At 39.7% G+C, this 18,754-nt stretch overlaps 1 protein-coding gene across 3 annotated transcripts in view; it reads right to left on the bottom strand.

Moving 5' to 3' along the window:
* Positions 1 to 2,069: 2,069 nt before the first annotated feature.
* LOC112237388 (magnesium transporter NIPA1-like) overlaps positions 2,070 to 18,754 on the bottom strand; it is a 55,420-nt gene continuing 38,735 nt past the window's right edge. The window contains exons 1-5 of one of the 3 annotated variants that reach the window (XM_042322813.1): positions 7,625 to 7,905; positions 7,300 to 7,347; positions 7,009 to 7,102; positions 5,282 to 5,442; positions 2,070 to 3,058 (exon numbers count right to left, since the gene is read on the bottom strand). In XM_042322813.1, coding sequence (XP_042178747.1) covers positions 2,547 to 3,058; positions 5,282 to 5,442; positions 7,009 to 7,102; positions 7,300 to 7,347; positions 7,625 to 7,757 — 948 coding nt within the window. In that variant the 5' untranslated portion in view covers positions 7,758 to 7,905 and the 3' untranslated portion in view covers positions 2,070 to 2,546. Of the gene's footprint in view, positions 3,059 to 5,281; positions 5,443 to 7,008; positions 7,103 to 7,299; positions 7,348 to 7,624; positions 7,906 to 18,754 lie in introns of those variants that run through there. The other 2 variants (XR_006083546.1, XM_042322812.1) reach the window with 2 other exon arrangements.

Genomic DNA, 18,754 nt, shown 5'->3' on the forward strand with positions numbered 1-18,754 from the left:
ACTATATCATATGGTATGATATCAAACTGCATCATATCATACTCTATCATATCGTACTGTATCGTATCATACTATATCATATCATACTGTATCGTATCGTACTGTATCATATCATACTATATCATATCATACTGTATCATATCGTACTGTATCATATCATACTATATCATATCATACTGTATCATATCGTACTGTATCATATCATACTGTATCATATCAAACTGTATCATATTATACTCTATCATATCATACTGTATCATACGGTATCATATCATACTGTATCATTTCAAACTATCATATCATACTGTATCATATCATACTCTTATCATATCATACTGTATCATATTGTATTGTATCATACTGTATCGTATCATACTGTATCATATCATACTGTATCGTATCATACTGTATCATACTATATCATATCATACTGTATCATATCATACTGTATCATTTCAAACTATCATATCATACTGTATCATATCATACTCTTATCATATCATACTGTATCATATTGTATTGTATCATACTGTATCATATCATACTGTAACGTATCATACTGTATCATACTATCATATCATACTGTATCATACTGTATCGTATCATATCATACTATATCATATTATACTGTATCATATCATACTCTATCATATCATACTGTATCATACGGTGTTATACTATATCATATTATACTGTATCATATCATACTGTATCGTATCATATCATACTATATCATATTATACTGTATCATATCATACTCTATCATATCATACTGTATCATACGGTGTTATACTGTATCATATCATACTGTATCATATCATACTGTATCATATCATATTGTATCATACACTGTCGTATCTTACCTCATCATACTGTATCGTATCATATCATACTATATCATATCATACTGTAACATACTGTATCGTATCATACTGTATTGTATCACACTGTATCATATCATATCATACTGTATCATACTATCATATCATATCATACTGTATCATACTGTATCATATCATACCATCATATCATACTGTATCATATCATACTGTATCATATCATACTGTATCATATCATACTGTATCATATCATACTGTATCGTATCATACTATCATATCATACTGTATCATACTATCATATCATACTGTATCATATCATACCATCATATCATACTATATCATACTATATCATATCATACTGTATCATATCCTACTATCATATCATACTGTATCATACTATCATATCATACCATCATATCATACTGTATCATATCATACTGTATTTTTATCATGTAAAACTGTATATAGTATGTATCATATCATACTGTATCATACTATCATATCAACCATCATATCATACTGTATCATATCATACTGTATCATACTATCATATCAGAGTATTTTTATGTAAAACTATAGTTGCTCTGATATTCAACAGTGCTTCTTCAGAGCTGCAATGTCTTTTCCAAGCAATAACACAAATCCAAATATAATACCTACAGTTATTGAATTAGTGAGAATAATATCTAACATTACCTGCCGAGATGCAACCAAAATGTTGTCACTTTTCTCTCCAGCCTTTGTGAGTCCTTCGATCCAACGTTACAAAAAAAGAGTCCCAGTTCCCCGCCACACTGTTGTGACTGTCTAGAATTACTCTCTAAATAATTCAATGACCCACAATGCTTATGTGAATAGGCATAGTTCTAAGGTTTACAAATGGACTGAATGGTCATTGGACATGAAGGGAGTCCAAACTGACTGAAGAAGACTAAAATAATTAAATGTTATTTTGGTAGTTTCTCACAGAGGACGTGTGGGTAGCTGTCATAATAATCTGTTATGTGTGTTAGAACACATCATCAGGTCCACATTTAGAAGGCCTGCTGTAGTGAAATGGTGGTTGAACTACTCTCCCCCGTGAAGGGGATTCATAGTCAGTTGCAGCACAGAGTGCATTTAACCAACTCTCTGAATAAGAGATGCATGGGGCTGCCTAATCGACAGCCACGTCATCGGCACAGTCGTTGGAGGTTAACTGTCTTGCAAACACGTCACAAGATAAGAATACTTATTTTTTTGCCTTTTATTGAAAAATACAAAATCATTGAGTTAATTTCACTTAATTATAAAAGACGACCCCATACTGACAAAGTTGACCACGGTGTAAGTTGTAATGAAATTAGACTTTTCAATCGGACACCCGAGTTAGGTTCTTTGGTTACAGCCAGTCCACGTGGATTGACACTGACTGACAAGTGTTAGAATAGCAAACATCTAGCACATTATACAGCAACAATGCTGCTTAGTGTGTTTGAACACAACAGGACATGACTATCATTGAGCCCTTGAGAATGGCAAGCAACAAATATTGCACAACAGATATGTTGTTCGCAAATCCACAGTAAGATTATTCAACTTATATTCAAGTATTTTATTAGATACAAATGCAATTCACAATATATATGTTATTCAAGATAAAAAAATATGGCCCCAAATGAACCAATAAACACTGCATTAATCTCCCTGAGACTGACAAGCCTCTGATTAATCCATTTTATCTGGTCCTCTAGCAGCTGGTTTCCAGGTGAGTGAGGCCTCTGAGGAGATACGGAGCAGCAGGACCCCAACAGCCACAGTGGTTAGTCCACACAGCATGCCCAGGCAGTCTACTAAACCCACTGTGGTCCACTCTCTGAACAAGATGGCTGAAGCTGTGAGGACTGTAGATGTGAAGGTCACATAGTAAATGGCTTCAAACATGTTGGAGCTGTAGTGCTCCAGAGCCTTGTTGATGAAGGTGAACTGGATGAGGATGCTGACGGACAGGGTTCCCAGTAGACCCAGGAAGAGACCTAGGGCTCGGCTGCTGGAAGGCCCCCCGCTGAAGGCATCCTGAGCAGCCAGGCCCAGCCCCTTACAGCTGGTGACTGTGAAACTCCCCAGAAGGGAGCAGATGGACACGTACACCATGATGTTGGACGTGCCGTGAGCTGGGGCCACCCACACCATCAGCACAACCAGTAGTAGGACCACCAACAAGGAATAGGCGACGAACACTGCATGGAGAGAAAACATTCACACACCTCAGAATTACTCTCAATTGAACTTAGATGTAAAGTACTTATTTAGAGGACTTTGAGCAGTTCTGGGCCGGGTCAAACTAACATGTCCGTGTACAGAGCACTCTGAACAACGTCAATGGAGTTCACAGCAATGGACTTTGCACCGTATATATAGGGAATAGGGCTCTAGTCTAATGTAGTGCACTATATAGGGAATAGGGCTCTGGTCTAATGTAGTGCACTATATAGGGAATAGGGCTCTGGTCTAATGTAGTGCACTATATAGGGAATAGGGCTCTGGTCTAATGTAGTGCACTATATAGGGAATAGGGCTCTAGTCTAATGTAGTGCACTATATAGGGAATAGGGCTCTGGTCTAATGTAGTGCACTATATAGGGAATAGGGCTCTGGTCTAATGTAGTGCACTATATAGGGAATAGGGCTCTGGTCTAATGTAGTGCACTATATAGGGAATAGGGCTCTAGTCTAATGTAGTGCACTATATAGGGAATAGGGCTCTAGTCTAATGTAGTGCACTATATAGGGAATAGGGCTCTAGTCTAATGTAGTGCACTATATAGGGAATAGGGCTCTAGTCTAATGTAGTGCACTATATAGGGAATAGGGCTCTAGTCTAATGTAGTGCACTATATAGGAATAGGGCTCTAGTCTAATGTAGTGCACTATATAGGGAATAGGGCTCTAGTCTAATGTAGTGCACTATATAGGGAATAGGGCTCTGGTCTAATGTAGTGCACTATATAGGGAATAGGGCTCTAGTCTAATGTAGTGCACTATATAGGGAATAGGGCTCTAGTCTAATGTAGTGCACTATATAGGAATAGGGCTCTAGTCTAATGTAGTGCACTATATAGGGAATAGGGCTCTAGTCTAATGTAGTGCACTATATAGGGAATAGGGCTCTAGTCTAATGTAGTGCACTATATAGGAATAGGGCTCTAGTCTAATGTAGTGCACTATATAGGGAATAGGGCTCTAGTCTAATGTAGTGCACTATATAGGGAATAGGGCTCTGTCTAATGTAGTGCACTATATAGGGAATAGGGCTCTGGTCTAATGTAGTGCACTATATAGGGAATAGGGCTCTAGTCTAATGTAGTGCACTATATAGGGAATAGGGCTCTAGTCTAATGTAGTGCACTATATAGGGAATAGGGCTCTAGTCTAATGTAGTGCACTATATAGGGAATAGGGCTCTAGTCTAATGTAGTGCACTATATAGGGAATAGGGCTCTAGTCTAATGTAGTGCACTATATAGGGAATAGGGCTCTAGTCTAATGTAGTGCACTATATAGGGAATAGGGCTCTAGTCTAATGTAGTGCACTATATAGGGAATAGGGCTCTAGTCTAATGTAGTGCACTATATAGGGAATAGGGCTCTAGTCTAATGTAGTGCACTATATAGGGAATAGGGCTCTAGTCTAATGTAGTGCACTATATAGGAATAGGGCTCTAGTCTAATGTAGTGCACTATATAGGGAATAGGGCTCTGGTCTAATGTAGTGCACTATATAGGAATAGGGCTCTAGTCTAATGTAGTGCACTATATAGGGAATAGGGCTCTGGTCTAATGTAGTGCACTATATAGGGAATAGGGCTCTAGTCTAATGTAGTGCACTATATAGGGAATAGGGCTCTAGTCTAATGTAGTGCACTATATAGGGAATAGGGCTCTAGTCTAATGTAGTGCACTATATAGGGAATAGGGCTCTAGTCTAATGTAGTGCACTATATAGGGAATAGGGCTCTAGTCTAATGTAGTGCACTATATAGGGAATAGGGCTCTAGTCTAATGTAGTGCACTATATAGGGAATAGGGCTCTAGTCTAATGTAGTGCACTATATAGGGAATAGGGCTCTAGTCTAATGTAGTGCACTATATAGGGAATAGGGCTCTGGTCTAATGTAGTGCACTATATAGGGAATAGGGCTCTGGTCTAATGTAGTGCAATATATATGGAATAGGGCTCTAGTCTAATGTAGTGCACTATATAGGGAATAGGGCTCTGGTCTAATGTAGTGCACTATATAGGGAATAGGGCTCAGGTCTAATGTAGTGCACTATATAGGGAATAGGGCTCTGGTCTAATGTAGTGCACTATATATGGAATAGGGCTCTGGTCTAAAGTAGTGCACTATATAGCGAATAGGGTGCCATTTGGGATGTAATAACCATGTCCAGGTCCCACCCACCTGGATCAGCAAGCCTCTCTTCCAGCTCCAGACTAGAAGTGACACTCTCTGATTTAGGGGAGTGAATGATGAGCACGACAGAACCACAGCAACACAACACACAGCCAAGCTTCCCCAGGACATTCAGCTGTTCCTGGAGGATATAGGAGGCCAGAACAGCCCTGGATCACAAAGAAAACAGGGAGGCATGCAGTTAGCTAGCTAGGCAAAGATCACATCACATCACTGTAAACACCCCTGTACTGTAGCAAACATCACTGTAAACACCCCTGTACTGTAGCAAACATCACTGTAAACACCCCTGTACTGTAGCAAACATCACTGTAAACACCCCTGTACTGTAGCAAACATCACTGTAAACACCCCTGTACTGTAGCAAACATCACTGTAAACACCCCTGTACTGTAGCAAACATCACTGTAAACACCCCTGTACTGTAGCAAACATCACTGTAAACACCCCTGTACTGTAGCAAACATCACATCACTGTAAACACCCCTGTACTGTAGCAAACATCACTGTAAACACCCCTGTACTGTAGCAAACATCACTGTAAACACCCCTGTACTGTAGCAAACATCACTGTAAACACCCCTGTACTGTAGCAAACATCACTGTAAACACCCCTGTACTGTAGCAAACATCACTGTAAACACCCCTGTACTGGCAAACATCACATCACTGTAAACACCCCTGTACTGTAGCAAACATCACTGTAAACACCCCTGTACTGTAGCAAACATCACTGTAAACACCCCTGTACTGTAGCAAACATCACTGTAAACACCCCTGTACTGTAGCAAACATCACATCACTGTAAACACCCCTGTACTGTAGCAAACATCACATCACTGTAAACACCCCTGTACTGTAGCAAACATCACTGTAAACACCCCTGTACTGTAGCAAACATCACTGTAAACACCCCTGTACTGTAGCAAACATCACATCACTGTAAACACCCCTGTACTGTAGCAAACATCACTGTAAACACCCCTGTACTGTAGCAAACATCACTGTAAACACCCATGTACTGTAGCAAACATCACTGTAAACACCCCTGTACTGTAGCAAACATCACATCACTGTAAACACCCCTGTACTGTAGCAAACATCACTGTAAACACCCCTGTACTGTAGCAAACATCACATCACTGTAAACACCCCTGTACTGTAGCAAACATCACTGTAAACACCCCTGTACTGTAGCAAACATCACTGTAAACACCCCTGTACTGTAGCAAACATCACATCACTGTAAACACCCCTGTACTGTAGCAAACATCACATCACTGTAAACACCCCTGTACTGTAGCAAACATCACATCACTGTAAACACCCCTGTACTGTAGCAAACATCACATCACTGTAAACACCCCTGTACTGTAGCAAACATCACTGTAAACACCCCTGTACTGTAGCAAACATCACTGTAAACACCCCTGTACTGTAGCAAACATCACTGTAAACACCCCTGTACTGTAGCAAACATCACTGTAAACACCCCTGTACTGTAGCAAACATCACTGTAAACACCCCTGTACTGTAGCAAACATCACTGTAAACACCCCTGTACTGTAGCAAACATCACTGTAAACACCCCTGTACTGTAGCAAACATCACTGTAAACACCCCTGTACTGTAGCAAACATCACTGTAAACACTCCCACCAGAAAACAAAAGACAATAGTAGTCACACACTGAATGATAACATGCCAATCAATAACTCACCCAAACAGCACCCCAGGGCTCCTAAAGGTGTGACCACCACAGTAGGGGCTGCGTTATAGGCCAGGAAGTTCCCAATCTGTCCCACAATCACTTGTTCGGAGGAGTTCAGAGGTCAATTGAATTCATGAAATATGATCAATCACATAAACGCAATCGGTGAGTAGTGATAGTTAATGTAGTAGTAAAATGTCTTTATTATTAGGAGAATCCTGTGTGTGACAGAAATATCCATAAGGATGTACTACAGTTAATAAATGACAGGTGGCGCTGTTAACTCGGCTACTTACTGGAGAGTGTACCGCTCCACCATACGCCATCTTTTAGATAGGACCCACCTAAAAAGAATGACATTACATGCAGTGTTTGTGTTATTAACAGTACGGTAGTCACCCTCTGATTTCCATGTCCAATTCTAGTTATGCCACGAAAGCAGCATTCATTTTTTTTGCAGAAAAATCACGAAAAGTCAAGAGGAACCGAATGAACTTAAGAGATGGTGCATTTACTGTACAGTAGTAATGTTACTGTGTCTGAGGATATTACAACATTGTAGCCAACAAATGACCCTACAAACATGATAATACATGGGATTCTTTCCCCCCAGCACTCTACCTCTTTTACGGGATCGTAAAATTCCCTTTTTTTGAAGCACAAACGTCGATCCATTGATGAAACTTGATATGACAGCTATCCATACACCAGCAGCAATTGGTGGCGAAGTCTCTCTAATTTCTGAAGTCATCATTAATCACACATTTTCCCATAAGTGACACAAATGGTGGGCTTATATTAAATTTGTGACTAGGCAAGGCAAGTCCAAAGCACACTGTACATATATATATATATATATTAGACGCAGGTTGATTTGTTGCTAAAAGTTGCTAGATGACGTTGTGATGTCATTGCGTGATAACGTAAAACTGCGTCATTACGTAGAATAAACAATAACGTTACTCAAATTGACTGACATGTTTTTTTTAAAACATGATTTGACATTTGTTCAGGTACAGACAGACTCCTACTCTTTTCTGTACAATTTTGATTGTAGACATGTTGATTGATGTTGTAAGTTCTGTTCATGATCAAACATTCGTGCGCAACTATATTCATTGGGTTTGTCTCGTCGAACCCGTACTACTGCTGCTGCAGTCAGCCAACAGTGATTTGCAATTTACTGAAATTGCTGCAGATGTCACTCACAATGCTCTTTTGCAGCCAGGTACATGTGTTGTGACAGAAAATGTTTTTTTTGTATGTCATTTAGAGGGAAAATGCGTGCATTTTAGCGTTTGAGTCACTTTTCAAAAGTTGCTAAAAGTTTCCTTCTTTAAAAAAAAAAGTAGCTAAATTTGTTGCTAGGTGCTGCATACAGCGCCCGCCATAGGTTGTAGTCGACAATGCAGGTAAAGATCTTTATTCTGGATGATTTAAAGCGAGAATATCAGTAAAAAGACGAACCGGCAGGTACGTATCAGTCACATAATGGCACATTGATATCTATTCAAAAGTCTATTAAACATTTAGGGCTACACATCTACAAAGTCAGGGAGAGGATAGCAAATCAATATCTGTATCAATTCATTTATAATGATACCATTTCCGATATGGGATGCACCTGTTGGTTGATGGATAGGTGAAAGTTATGTGCTTACACCTATAGCAGATCAATCATTAAGCATTTTCAAGGGAGGAATGCAGGATGCTTTCAATTCGAAAACGCCCAATGACAAGGCTAAAAATCTATCTACGTCATCTGTTTTCATGCCTTGTTTAGCTGTCAATCATGTGGTTCCAACGTGGAGGATTTCTAAAGGCAGCAACGCCGGTGATAGGACTGTAGGGACGCTAATAGAAATAAGAACAACTCACACGATTATTCCAGGAGGCTGTTGCTGAGTGAGAGGTGTGTGTTGAGACTGAGCGCTGTAGGAGGCAGCAGAGTGTGAGCAGTGTTGCCAACTCCTCAGTGAGGAAAGTAGCTATTGACTGTCGCTAAATTGGCAACACTGAGTGTGAGTGAGAGGAGACAAGGCAGCACGAGTGCACATCGTGACAACATTTGACCAGTTGTAGGTAGGCTATTTAGATTGTCATTATGGAAACACCTACTTTCAACCCTTTTTCCATAAAACTTATTATCGGGCCAGAACCGATGTGCAAGTTGTAAGACATTTCCTAACCCATTGTAAGCTTCGATACAACTACACGAAACAGTTGATACCGTCCTGGTTGAGGGCAGTGTCTCAAACATACCACATTGAGCTCTGAATGTCTGAATGAGCATTAATCTATGTTTATGAGAGTTTAATTGAGAAGTTATCTTCTGATTGCTGATACATAACGTGTTGACTTCATGGTGTACGACTGCAACCAATTAGATGAGTATAAAATCTTATGTTTATGATGAAAAAGTCATCAAATAATTGTTGATACATGTGCTGACTGACCTCATGGCTGTCCTGTTGTCATAGCCGTTTGTTGGGCGGGGAGGGGTCATGTTGTGGGGTTAGGGTTCATGTTATTTTATTGTCATGACTGGCCCGGTCGAGTCAGGTTACCGTGGACCACAGTCCGACAGAGATATCTCTCACACCCACCAGAGGTGGGAGATAGACAGGTGGGGGTTTTATAACACCTCACGCCCATTGTAAATCTTAAGGCAGCAGACACAATCAAATCAAATGTTATTGGTCACATACACATGGTTAGCAGATGTTATTGGTCACATACACATGGTTAGTAGATGTTATTGGTCACATACACATGGTTAGTAGATGTTATTGGTCACATACACATGGTTAGCAGATGTTATTGGTCACATACACATGGTTAGTAGATGTTATTGGTCACATACACATGGTTAGCAGATGTTACATACACATGGTTAGGTCACATACACATGGTCAGCAGATGTTATTGGTCACATACACATGGTTAGCAGATGTTATTGGTCATATACACATGGTTAGCAGATGTTATTGGTCACATACACATGGTTAGCTGATGTTATTGGTCACATACACATGGTTAGCAGATGTTATTGGTCACATACACATGGTTAGCAGATGTTATTGGTCACATACACATGGTTAGCAGATGTTATTGGTCACATACACATGGTTTGGCAGATGTTAATGGTCACATACACATGGTTCTCAGATGTTATTGGTCACATACACATGGTTAGCAGATGTTATTGGTCACATACACATGGTTAGCAGATGTTATTGGTCACATACACATGGTTAGTAGATGTTATTGGTCACATACACATGGTTAGTAGATGTTATTGGTCACATACACATGGTTAGCAGATGTTATTGGTCACATACACATGGTTAGCAGATGTTATTGGTCACATACACATGGTTAGCAGATGTTATTGGTCACATACACATGGTTAGTAGATGTTATTGGTCACATATACATGGTTAGCAGATGTTATTGTGAGTGTAGTGGTTAGTAGATGTTATTGGTCAATACACATGTATGTTATTAGTCACAACAGTGCAGCAGTATCAAACAGGTCATATCTAACAATTCCACAACAAAACCTAATATCTAACAATTCCACAACAAAACCTAATATCTAACAATTCCACAACAAAACCTAATATCTAACAATTCCACAACAAAACCTAATATCTAACAATTCCACAACAAAACCTAATATCTAACAATTCCACAATAAAACCTAATATCTAACAATTCACAACAAAACCTAATATCTAACAATTCACAACAAAACCTAATATCTAACAATTCACAACAAAACCTAATATCTAACAATTCTACAACAAAACCTAATATCTAACAATTCACAACAAAACCTAATATCTAACAATTCACAACAAAACCTAATATCTAACAATTCTACAACAAATCCTAATATCTAACAATTCACAACAAAACCTAATATCTAACAATTCTACAACAAAACCTAATATCTAACAATTCTACAACAAAACCTAATATCTAACAATTCCACAACAAATCCTAATATCTAACAATTCCACAACAAATCCTAATATCTAAAAATTCCACAACAAAACCTAATATCTAACAATTCTACAACAAAACCTAATATCTAACAATTCTACAACAAAACCTAATATCTAACAATTCCACAACAAAAGTAATCCGTACTAGAGGCCAAGGTACAGGACGGCAGGCCCAGGGTCAGGGCAGACAGAGGTCGGTAATCCGTAGTAGAGGCCCAGTGTCAGGGCAGACAGAGGTCGGTAATCCGTAGTAGAGGCCCAGGGTCAGGGCAGACAGAGGTCGGTAATCCGTAGTAGAGGCCCAGTGTCAGGGCAGACAGAGGTCGGTAATCCGTAGTAGAGGCCCAGTGTCAGGGCAGACAGAGGTCGTTAATCCGTAGTAGAGGCCAAGGTACAGTGCGGCAGGCCCAGGGTCAGACAGAGGTCGACCAATTATGATTTTTCAACGCCGATACTGATTATTGGAGGACCAAAAAAAGACGATACCTATTTATCGACCGGAAAAAAATTGTAATAATAACAATTACAACAATACTGAATGAAGACTTTTATTTTAACTTAATATAATACATCAATAATATCTATTTAGTCTCAAGTAAATAATGAAACATGTTCAATTTGGTTTAAATAATGCAAAAACAGTGTTGGAGAAGAAAGTAAAAGTGCAATATGTGCCATGTAAGAAAGCTAACGTTTCAGTTCCTTGCTCAGAACATGAGAACATATGAAAGCTGGTGGTTCCTTTTAACATGAGTCTTCAATATTCCCAGGTGAGAAGTTTTAGGTTGTAGTTATTATAGGACTATTTCTCTCTATACCATTTGTATTTCATATACCTTTGACTATTGGATGTTCTAATAGGCACTTTAGTATTGCCAGCCTAATCTCTGGAGTTGATAGGCTTGAAGTCATAAACAGCCCTGTGATTCAAGCATTGAATGCTCAGTCAGACTGCTCTATCAAATATCAAATCATAGACTTATTTATAACATAATAAACACAGAAATAGGAGCCTTTGGTCATTAATATGGTAAAATCCAGAAACTATCCTTTTGAAAACAAACCGTTTATTCTTTCAGTGAAATACAGAACCGTTCCGTATTTTATCCATCTGTCTAAATATTGCTGTTACATTGTACAACCTTCAATATTATGTCATAATTATGTAAAATTCTGACAAATTAGTTCGCAAAGAGCCAGGCGGCCTAAACTGTTGCATATACCCTGACTCTGCGTGCAATGAACGCAAAAGAAGTGATACAATTTCCCTAGTTAATATTGCCTGCTAACCTGGATTTCTTTGAACTAAATATGCAGGTTTAAAAATATATAATTCTGTGTATTGATTTTAAGAAAGTCATTGATGTTAATGGTTAGGTACATTTGCGCAACGATTGCTCTTTTGTTAAATCATCCTCCGTTTGACGAAGTAGGCTGTGATTCGATGATAAATTAACAGGCACCGCATTGTTTATATGCAACGCAGGACAAGCTAGTTAAACTACAAATATCATCAACCATGTGTAGTTAACTAGTGATTATGTTAAGATTGATTGTTTTTAATAAGATACGTTTAATGCTAGCTAGCAACCTACCTTGGCTCCTTGCTGCACTTGCGTAACAGGCAGTCAGCCTGCCACGCAGTCTCCTCGTGGATTGCAATGTAATTGGCCATAATCGGCATCCAAAAATGCAGATTAACGATTGTTATAAAAACTTGAAATCGGCCCTAATTAATCAGCCATGCCGATTAATCGGTCGATCTCTAATCCAGAGTAGGGGCAAAGGCACAGGACGGCAGGCAGGCTCAGAGTCAGGACAGACAAAAGACAAAACCAGGAGGACGCGCAAAAGAGAGACTGGTGAAAAACAGGAGCTGAGACAAAAAGCTGGTTGACTTGAACAAACAAGACAAACAGACAGACAGAAAAAAACTGGTATAAATACACAAGGGGATAATGGGGAAGATGCGCGAAACCTGGAGGGGGTGGAGACAATCACAAAGACAGGTGAAACAGATCAGGGCGCTCCACCTGGGCGCCTACCTGGTTGAGCGGGATGTTGGCGTTGGAACTCAGAGATGAGGCCTAGGTCCAGGTGAACCAGCACCTCTCCTCCGAAGACATGGCTTTAATTCTAAACACAGGAAAGGTAGGAAGTATACGGAGGGTACGGGGCAACAGAGGGGCTAATAATCTTGGAACAGGGGGAAGTGTCTCGGCTTCAGGGGTGTAGCTGCGGGGCTATAGCGGCATGCCATATCAGGCTTGACCATCTTGGATACCGGTCGGTGCAGCGGAAGCGAAGTGGCCCGAGCCTTACTGAACCCCTCCCGGAGGTCCTGGTACTCAGTGAGGCTGGAGGAGAGATCCGGGGTAATTTCCAAGCCCCCAGGAAGACGCCCAGGGGCAGGCAGAGCTGACTTCAGGCAATGAGTGTGGCAGGACGGGCTCCAGTAGCCCAGTCAATAGGGGAATTGTGTTGCTGGAGCCAAGCGAATCCCAATACCACAGGAACCTGCGGAGACTCAATTAGCAGGAACTGGATCGTCTTGCTGTGGTTCCCCAACACTCATAGGTTGATGGGGGTGGTCGAGTGGTTGATCCAGCCTATGGAGCGCCCGTCCAGCACTCTAACATCCATAGGAATGGAGAGAGGTTGAGTGGGGATACACAGGGGATAATGGGGGTGATGGGCGACACCTGGAGGAGGGTGGAGACAAGCACAAAGACAGGTGTAACAGATCACTGCCCATGCAGTCTGACAATTATCAACTAAAGTCATTCAAATGAACACAAATCGACTTACTGTAGCAGGGCGTTATCTGTAATTATCAATGCTAAGATAATGGAGTAATTATGGATGATACGCTAATGCAGTAAGGATCAATGCTAAGATAATAGAGTAAGTATGGATGGAAAGATAATGCAGTAAGGATCAATGATAATGTAATAGAGTAATTATGGATGGAAAGATAATGCAGCAAGGGCAATGATAATGTAATAGAGTAATTATGGATGTAAATATAATGTAGTAATGAGCCATGATAATGTAATAGAGTAATTATGGATGGAAAGATAATGCAGCAAGGGCAATGATAATGTAATAGAGTAATTATGGATGGAAAGATAATGCAGCAAGGGCAATGATAATGTAATAGAGTAATTATGGATGGAAAGATAATGTAGTAATGAGCCATGATAATGTAATAGAGTAATTACGGATGGAAAGATAATGTAGTAATTATCGATAAGATAATGCTATCAAAGATCAAATAAATATTTTTCATCCCTTTGACTTTCTGACTGCCTTTAAGAAATTACATGAACCCACTACACATTCAGGAACTTTAGGTTGATCTCTATAGAACCACTGTAAATTATATGAACCCACTACACATTCAGCAACTTTAGGTTGATCTCTATAGAACCACTGTAAATTATATGAACCCACTACACATTCAGCAACTTTAGGTTGATCTCTATAGAACCACTGTAAATTATATGAACCCACTACACATTCAGCAACTTTAGGTTGATCTCTATAGAACCACTGTAAATTATATGAACCCACTACACATTCAGCAACTTTAGGTTGATCTCTATAGAACCACTGTAAATTATATGAACCCACTACACATTCAGCAACTTTAGGTTGATCTCTATAGAACCACTGTAAATTATATGAACCCACTACACATTCAGCAACTTTAGGTTGATCTCTATAGAACCACTGTAAATTATATGTTGAGGTTGAGAAACTCAAAACCACTTTAAAAAAAATTTGATTAAAAAAAAATGTAGATGATAAATCCCTTTTGTTTTATTCAAGATCGTCCGTCATTTCCAAACAAATTATCTGACAAATACTGGTTTCTATTAGCAGAGGGAGTGGTCCTCTAAACATGGCTGACTCTCAGAGCTGTGGAATGACTCAGTGTGGTTGTTCCTGGAATCAGACCAACGGCTCCATCTTTTCCAGAGGCACTCATATAAGCACATTAGTCCTCTACACTAATGGAGTGTGTATAGGGACTTAGATGGTCTCTACTCTGAGCCACTTCACTGTCTGGTCCACACAGCAATGCCCATGCAGTCTGACAATTATCAACTAAAGTCATTCAAATGAACACAAATCGACTTACTGTAGCAATATTGGTGCTCTGTGTTAAATGTTCAGGATTTCAAATCAGCCATTTCATGAAAGTTGAATACCCAGTGAAATGTCTCTGTTAGAATCTGATGGATTGTTGTCTCTCTTGTCGTGATGTGTGTTTTGTCCTGTATTTTTATTTAATTTATTTTTAATCCCAGGCCCCTTCCCTGCAGCAGGCCTGTTGGTAGGCCGTCATTGTAAATAAGAATGTGTCTTTAACTGACTTGCCTCGTTAAATAAAGGTTATATATAATACATAAAATAAAATGATGACATGGTCTGGAGACATAGACGTTTTATATCCAACATGACCTCATCAACAGTCTATTGATGGTAATTGATTTGATCACTGAGACCATCACTAAGACCATCACAGAGCAGAGACCATCACTAAGACCATCACAGAGCAGAGACCATCAGAGGCCATCACAGAGACCACCACTGAGACCAGCACTAAGACTACCACAGAGACCAGCACTAAGACTACCACAGAGACCACCACAGAGACCACCACAGACTTCCACAGAGACACTGCTACATAGTAGTGTGGAGGACTGGTAGCATATTGGACTTGACACTGCTACATAGTAGTGTGGAGGACTGGTAGCATATTGGACTGCTACATACTGTGATGTCTGTCTGTCTTACTGTCTGTCTGTTTGTAATGTGATGCTGCTAGACCCCCATTAGTGCTCAGAATCAATATGATGGCTCCCTATCTCTCACAGTGTCCCCTGTCTGCACTTTGACATCCAAATGGCACCCTATTCCCTATTTAGTGCACTTTTTTCCAGGGGCCATAGGTTTAAAGTAGTGCACTATAGGGAATAGGGTGCCATTTGGGACACACAAAGGATACTACCTTGTTGAATGATAGACTACTACCTCGTTGAATGATAGACTACTACCTCGTTGAATGATAGGATACTACCTTGTTGAATGATAGGCTACTACCTCGTTGAATGATAGACTACTACCTCGTTGAATGATAGGCTACTACCTCGTTGAATGATAGAATACTACCTCGTTGAATGATAGGCTACTACCTCGTTGAATGATAGGATACTACCTCGTTGAATGATAGGTTACTACCTCGTTGGAATGATAGGCTACTACCTCATTGAATGATAGGATACCACCTCATTGAATGATAGGATACTACCTCGTCGAAATGATAGGATACTACCTTGTTGAATGATAGGATACTACCTCATTGAATGATAGGACACTACCTTGTTGAATGATAGGATACTACCTCGCTGAATGATAGGATACTACCTCATTGAATTATAGGATACTACCTCGTTGAATGATAGGATACTACCTCATTGAATGATAGGATACTACCTCGTTGAATGATAGAGTACTACCTCGTTGAATGATAGGCTACTTCCTGTCACAATTGACTCATCTATCAACTGAACTCATCTGACAGAACTGATCTGAGGTTAACACACAGAACTAACTGATCTAGGTTAACACACAACTGATCTAGGTTAACACACAACATAAATCTGATCTAAGTTAACACACACAACACAGAACTGATCTAGGTTAACACACATAGCACATAACTGATCTAGGTTAACACACAACATAAATCTGATCTAGGTTAACACACAAACACAGAACTGATCTAGGTTAACACACATAACTGACAGAACTGATTTAGGTTAACACACAAACATAACTGATCTAGGTTAACACACACAACACAGAACTGATCTAGGTTAACACACATAGCACATAACTGATCTAGGTTAACACACAACATAAATCTGATCTAGGTTAACACACAAACATAAATCTGATCTAGGTTAACACACAACATAAATCTGATTTAGGTTAACACACATAACACAGAACTGATTTAGGTTAACATACAGAACTGATCTAGGTTAACATACACACAGAACTGACAGAACTGATCTAGGTTAACACACATAACACATAACTGATCTAGGTTAACACAGGTTAACATAACACAGAACTGATCTAGGTTAACACACATAACATATAACTGATCTAGGTTAACATACAGAACTGATCTAGGTTAACACACATATAACATCTATAAGAACTGATCTAGGTTAACACACATAACATAGATAACTGATCTAGGTTAACACACACAACATAGATCTGATCTAGGTTAACACACACAACATAAATCTGATCTAGGTTAACACACAACATAAATCTGATTTAGGTTAACACGCATAACACATAACTGATCTAGGTTAACACACATTACACAGAACTGATATAGGTTAACACACATAACACATAACTGATCTAGGTTAACACACAGAACTGATCTAGGTTAACACACATAACACAGATCTGATCTAGGTTAACACACACAACACAATATAAAACGGCAACACACTGATTTACTCCACAGCTAGCTTGACATTTTGCGGATGGAGCCACCAATTGGTACCTATTGGGTGACTCAACCCGCTGGAATGTTGTCAAGGAGGGCATGTGTTACCAAACCAGAGGTCCGGAGTTTGAGCCAGGTACTGCTGCGTTCACATGCTAGGCACATGCTAGGCAGAACTAGAAAACATCGAAATTGTTTGTGTATCCCATGCTTTCGATGTTGTACACCAGATGAAAATGCACTAATTCTGGTTGTGGAAAATATATTTCAAAGCGGGTTAGACAGTGCAATGATTCTCTACACTGGACTTGCTTGTTTTGTCACAAAACTGAAATGGTCAAACTATTAGAATTTTAACAACCAGGAAATTGAAGAGTGATTTCTGAATAGTACATCTTTAACTAGTTTGCTGGAAGACAATCAACCATAGGCTAAATATTGTCAATAAGATGCAAAACCTCATAATTAAGCAATAAGTCCCGAGGGGTGTGGTATATGGCCAATATACCACGGCTAAGGGCTGTTCTTAGCACGACGCAATGCGGAGTGCCTGGACTTTAGCCGTGGTATATTGGAGATGTTATAGCAACATGCATTAGGTGAACACCAAACATGGTATATTGGCCATACATCACAAACCCCGGAGGTGCCTTATTGCTATTATAACCTGGTTACCAACTTAATTGGAGCAGTTCAAATAAATGTTTTGTCATACCCGTGGTATACGGGCTGCTATACCACGACTTTCAACCAATTAGCATTCAGGGCTCGAACCACCCAGTTTACAAATAGTAATACACACTATGTAGCAGAAAGCTTTATCCAAAGTGTCCTACAGGGAATCGAACCCATAACATTTACTGTTGTACGCACCCTGCTCTACCGACTGAGCCGCATAGGACCACCACATTACCTTGTGGAATATTAAACTAATGATGTCAGGGCATATACATTTAACAGTTTTACCCATGTAGATAATAGATATATTTCCGTTTAGTGAATTGTTGCTGGCTGGCCCCCGAGTCAATATGAATTCTGCTGTTCTACCAATCAGCAAAACGCTCCAACGAGCTCGCAAACTGTAGTATCACGTAACCAGGTCCATTTAGCTGCTCTGTCATACAGAGAGCCAGTTTCTTCAGACTCCGGACAACGTGGTGGTGGTGAGTCTCCTCTAAGGGAGAGGAAAACCTGGCAAAC

Source organism: Oncorhynchus tshawytscha, linkage group LG06 (genome assembly GCF_018296145.1).
Source record: "Oncorhynchus tshawytscha isolate Ot180627B linkage group LG06, Otsh_v2.0, whole genome shotgun sequence".
Classification (NCBI taxonomy): domain Eukaryota; kingdom Metazoa; phylum Chordata; class Actinopteri; order Salmoniformes; family Salmonidae; genus Oncorhynchus; species Oncorhynchus tshawytscha.